Source organism: Galeopterus variegatus, unplaced genomic scaffold (genome assembly GCF_000696425.1).
Source record: "Galeopterus variegatus unplaced genomic scaffold, G_variegatus-3.0.2 Scaffold360, whole genome shotgun sequence".
Classification (NCBI taxonomy): domain Eukaryota; kingdom Metazoa; phylum Chordata; class Mammalia; order Dermoptera; family Cynocephalidae; genus Galeopterus; species Galeopterus variegatus.
In genome coordinates, this window is record NW_007726471.1 from 81,679 (window position 1) to 87,615 (window position 5,937).

Genomic DNA, 5,937 nt, shown 5'->3' on the forward strand with positions numbered 1-5,937 from the left:
CGTTGTGATTATTGTTGCTGCCTCGCGAAAGACTAGAGCAATTCTGAATATCATGACACTTGATGTTAGTCTGATTTTAGGAAGATAGATATAGTAGAAATGCTTTGGGGGCAACCAATGGGATACCTGTTTCCTGGGAACCACTCCTTCATTGATTTTATCATTTTAATTAGTTTGATAGGTTTCCAGTGGGACCTTAAAGCTGGCTTACAATGCGCTTCTTTCATTGCTAGCAAGGATAGGCCCTACCCCCAGAAAAAGCCCAGTGACTAAACATATCTGTATGATCAGGTTAGTTTTCAAATAATGTTATGGAGAAACATTCTTTTCGTGGCTTCACATATACCTAAGATTGCACTCCGATATTTTTTAGAACTTTTCCTGATTTTATCTCGGTAGTTTATTTACTCGGCATTAGTGCAGCAATTTCTTGTATACATTAGCTACAAACAAATACTTCACATCCAGATAATGCACTATAAAGCTCATTGATTATTTTTGATGATTTTTATCGTTCTAATTGTTAGAATGCCAAGGCTAGCCCCACTTTGTGCTCTTGTATATCAGCTATTTATTTTTTTATTTTTATTTTTATTTTTTTGTCTTTTTCGTGACCGGTAAGGGTATCGCAACCCTTGGTGTGGTGTCGCCCGCACCATGCTCAGCCAGTGAGCGCACTGGCCAGTCCTACATAGGATCCGAACCCGCAGCGGGAGCGTCGCTGCGCTCCCAGCGCCGCACTCTCCCGAGTGCGCCAGGGGGCCGGCCCTATATCAGCTATTTTTATCAAATATTCTGTACCACACTCTGAGGATACAGGAGTGAGCAAAGTCATCAGGGTGCACCCCTCACAGGGTGTACTTAGACATCATCACCTTTAAAAGATAAGAAAGCTGTGGGGTGAAAGAGAACTTAGAAAGTTAACTGGAATATGGCCAAGTGGTCCTTTCAAGGGAAACTCAAACTCCCATCAAGGCTGTTTCCGTGAGAATAAACATCAGAAGGTGGTCTGCACCTTTTATAAGTAATTTTCCAGCATAGGTTTAGAGAAATTAGTATTTACCCTCCATAATGGCTCTCAGCATTTGAAATAAATGGAATGAATATCAACTAAAGATCACATCTAGAAATCCATAAAGATCGAATTGCCTTGAATTAGTCCAATTGAATCTAATAGCAACTTTTGGGAAGTGCAATAACTTTCATTTTGAAATATCAACTAGAAGGACGGAGTATTTCTCTTAATGCTCAATTTTTCAAAGGAAATAGTTTAACCATTGGAAATAAGGCCAGTTAGAGAAAGAAAATTTTGGAATCATCAGAATATCTACCTTGGAAAAGGTGCTTTGAAATATCACATAATTATTCTAAATCCTCAAATAAAAGTTTAATTATATTAAACCTAACTCTTTGGGAGCTTGGGAAAGTGTGTATAAAAACTAGATGCTGAGCTCTTTGGAGGAAGGAACTAAGTCTTTGTATCTTTTTTTTTTTTTTTTTTTAAAGATGACTGGTAAGGGGATCTTAACTCTTGGCTTGGTGTTGTCAGCACCACGCTCAGCCAGTGAGCAAACCGGCCATCCCTATATCAGTTCTGAACCCATGGCCTTAGTGTTATCAGCACCACACTCTCCCGAGTGAGCCACGGGCCAGCCCTAGTCTTTGTATCTTTAGATCCCACGTACCTAGCTAATACAAAGCTTCAATGTTGAATGAACATTTGCCACTTACACATAGTCTTGAAAGTTTAAATTATCAGGTGTTTGTCTTTGTTTTGCAGCTTTTGGCTGATGCCAGCATTTATGCTCAAAAAAATAGTTCTTGGAAACTTTTCATCTGGCCTAGTGGACCCTATGATGGCTGATGCCATTGATTTCATGGTGGACAGGGTAAGGATCATGGCAACGGGATGGTGACAACTTGTATGGGGAATTTTCATGTCTACTTGGTTCCCAAAGATACATCTGTCTCATTGAGTATGTATTAGAGGTATTTGTTAAGGAATCTTCTATGTTAACTTTAATACATCCAAACAGGTACTAGTGCTGGTAAGGGCTTGGCTATATTAGTGCTTCCCAAGAGCTGTTCATCAAAATCACATGGGGGAGCTTGTAAAAATACAAATTCCAAGGCCTCCCACCAGACTGTACATCTGATTCCCTGGGCATGGGATCTGGGAATCTGTATTTTTACTTCACTCCTCTCCCACTCCCCAGGTAAAGCAAATGAACCAGGAATATACGTTTGCATTTAGGAACTACAACATTGAAGCTTTAGGATTTCTGAAGTTTCTTCCAGCTCTAAGATCCCTTAAGTGTTTATCTGTTACCTTTGAGCTGCAGGAATTGGCTTGCCGCCCACAGGTACCTGGTTGAAACAGGCAGTTTAGGTTGAGGGTGTAGAAGGCCAGGTTCCATTTATGGACACTTATCTAGGCTCCCAGAATAGAAAAATGCCACTGCCTGAGAGGCCAGCTAATAGTGTCTCAAATATATTGTTTCCTCATTGGTGACATTTCTGGCCCCACCATAAATGATACCACCTTTATAAGCACACCTGTTGTCTGTGGACTGATGTAAATGTGAAAAACAAAATTATTTCAAAAACTTTACGTGTGTGTTTTCCTGCAGCTGGAAACTTTGGGTCAGAGTGAACTGGCTTCAAGACTTACCCTGAATTGTCAAAATTCTTATGTGGAACCTCATAAAATTCGGGACATCCCTGTAACCATTATGGACGTAAGCTTCCTTTTAAGTAAAATACATGCTTTATCTTTTTAAATATGTATTTCAAGGTCCTTCTTATAAATATTTTGCAATTTCCAGTGTGCCTCTTCAAGTCCTGCCTTGTTTTTTTTTTTTTTTTTTTTTTCTTAACCCCCCCACCCCCCAGCTTTCTCAGTTCCAAAATAATCTGTTTATTGCTTACCCTGGACTTTTCTTGGCAGGAATAACATCATTGGAATCAAAATAAATTTAAACAAAGAGGTTAGTCTTTACCCATTTGGGTGTGCTTTTCCTGTTCTCATCAACAGATACTGCACTTCGGCTATTATGCATTTGGGCAGCAAAGAGAAGTTGTCTCATGAGGGCAGAGAATCAAGAAACCATAAAGTCTAATTAGCACAAAAGCTTGATTCCTATTTTTTTTTATTGTGGTAAAATATACATAACAAAATTTACCATTTTTAAGTGTACAGTTCAGTGGCATTAAGTACATTCACGATGTCATCCAACCATCACCATCCTTCTCTAGAACTTTTTCATCATCCCAAACTGAAACTCTACCCATTTTACAAAATCTCCCCATTCCTTCTTTTCCCCCAGCCCCTGGGACCCTCTATTGTACTTTCTGTTTCTGTGAATTTTGCTATTCTAGGTACCTCATATAAGTGGAATCATACAATATTCTTTTGTGTCTGGCTAGTTTCACTTAGCATAATGTGCATCCATGTTATAGCATGTGTCAGAATGTCATTCCTTTTTAAGGCTGAATAATATTCCGTTGTATGGATATACCACATTTTGTTTATCCATTCGTCTGTCCATGGACATTTGGGTTTTTACCTTTTGGCTATTGTGAATTATGCTACTGTGAGCCTTGGTGTAAAAGTATCTATCTGAGTACCTGCTTTCAATTCTTCTGAATATATACCTATAAGTAGGATTGCTGTACCATATGGTAATGCCATGCTTAACTTCCTGAGGAATTGCCATAGTACCTACCACAGTGATTGTACCATTTTACATTCCCACCAGCAATCCACAAGAGTTCCAGTTCCTTCACATCCTGGACACACTTGTTGTTTTCTGTTTTTTGTTTTAAACAGTCATTCTAATGACATGAAATGGTATCTCATTGTGATTTGACTTTTTTATTTTAACCATATAACTACTTTATATTGCCTTATAAATGGATTTATTCCTAAATTCAGATAACATGGTATTTTTAAGAACTGGTTTTTGTCAGGAAATTATCCATTACAAGCATGTAAACAATAACTTTCTATCATTCTCTCTTATAGTCGCCACATCCTGGTGTTTACCATGACATAGAGCAAGCTTTTCAGCACTCTCAGTGAAATAGTTGGTCCTCACAGTGCATTTGCTCTACCTACCCCTTCTTTCAAAGCTATGGTCACCACCTGTGTTCATGAGCTCTGAAAATTGTCTACAAGCTTTAGCAAGTTTTGTGTGTGTGTGTGTGTGTGTCTGTATACTTTTAAATTACTTTTCGAAATAATTTTTTTGCATATATGTAAAAACATAAAAGGGCCGGCCCGTGGCTCACTTGGGAGAGAGTGGTGCTGACAACACCAAGTCAAGTGTTAAGATCCCCTTACTGGTCATCTTTTAAAAATAAATAAATATATAAATAAATAAATTTGTGTGGGCATTGAAAGATGTCTAGACTCATATGCTCCAAACTGCTAACAGTGGCTCCCCCAGGAAAGGATTTGGACTTTTTATTTTATACTCTTTAAAGTTTTTTTGTAATTGTTTTCACTGAGCATATACTGCTTATGTAATTGTTTTTAACTAATAATAAAAGCAAAAGTTCTTGTGGGCTTTCATGGTGTTTTTGAAATTAATTGGCATTTTCAGTAACGATTATTCACTATTAATATTCTGTTAATTTAGTTAGCTATATTTGAGGGAAAAGGACATTCATGGTAGAATTTTCTCCCCAAAGAATGCAAGAGACACTTGGCAGCAAAGTCTGTAGCTAATGTCTTGGGTTGGAGTTAGAAGTGACCAGGGGTTTGCATTGGAGGTGGCTCAGGTGCTCAAGGGTTCAGAGTTGCCTCTTCATGAGAAAGGAATGTGTGGGGTAGCACTCTCCATAATCCAAGAAGAACATTAAAATACCAGTACATTTTCAGTTTTGTGTGTTTTTTTTTTAAGGTGTTTGACCAGAGTGCACTTTCAACTGAAGCTAAAGAAGAAATGTACAAACTATATCCTAATGCACGGAGAGCTCACCTTAAAACAGGAGGCAATTTCCCATACCTGTGCAGAAGTGCAGAGGTGAATCTTTATGTACAGGTAAAGTCCCAGCTTGGAAACCAGAGCATCTAAACCCAAAATTATGGTTTGTAATGTAAAGCTTTTTTTGTTTGTTTGTTTGTTTTTAATGGTGGAGTAAGGGGATAAGATAAGGGAACTAAGTATAGAATTCTTTGTAGGAATGAGGCATTGACATGACAAAGTGGTTTACATTTATAATTTATAAGAAAGTTCAAACATGTATTAGAGACACCCCAGTGACTCTCTGACCACCATCCTTTCTCTAAGAACAGCGGGCCTGCATCCACATGCCGAGGTGGCCATTGGTGCAATGTGGTCTTGCCTGCTGGACACAGTTAATTCAGTCAAAACAAGACACCAGACCTAAATAGGGTTAGTCCGAGTCCCATGAAGCAACTTCTTGATCTAAATTTAATGCATTAAAAATCACCACCACCACCACCTCTTCATCCTCCACCTAAATGGATAATAGAACAGCAATGAGGAGTGATTGCTTTGCCAGTTTGGCAAGAAGTATCAACAGCCTCAAAAAACCAGTCATATCCTTTGATCCTGTCATCCACTCATAGAAATAGATATTAAGGAGGGGATCCTAAACAGAAAACTTGATGCCCAGAGATATTCTTCACGGCATTAGCCATATGGCAGAAGATTGGAAAGACCTAACTCTCAGCACCTAAAGAGAAGGGTAGGGGCCGGCCCGGTGGCTCACTGGATAAGTGCGCCGCTTGGGAAGCGCGGCGGCGCTCCCGCCCGAGGGTTCGGATCCCACATACAGACCGGTTCCCGCTCACTGGCTGAGCGAGGCACGGGAGCAACACGAGGGTTGCAATCCCGTTGCCGGTCCCCGGTCCGGTACGGGGGCAACACTGAGGGTTGCGATCCGTTGCCGGACACGGAAAAAGACAAA

The 5,937-nt window shown here is 39.6% G+C and overlaps 1 protein-coding gene across 3 annotated transcripts in view; it reads left to right on the forward strand.

The window, feature by feature from the left end:
- Positions 1-5,937, forward strand: part of SPG21 (spastic paraplegia 21 (autosomal recessive, Mast syndrome)) — a 21,537-nt gene that overhangs the window by 13,544 nt on the left and 2,056 nt on the right. For all 3 annotated transcript variants that reach the window (XM_008567960.1, XM_008567962.1, XM_008567961.1), the window contains 3 exons: positions 1,781-1,889; positions 2,631-2,738; positions 4,905-5,045. In XM_008567960.1, coding sequence (XP_008566182.1) covers positions 1,781-1,889; positions 2,631-2,738; positions 4,905-5,045 — 358 coding nt within the window. The remainder of the gene's footprint in view (positions 1-1,780; positions 1,890-2,630; positions 2,739-4,904; positions 5,046-5,937) is intronic.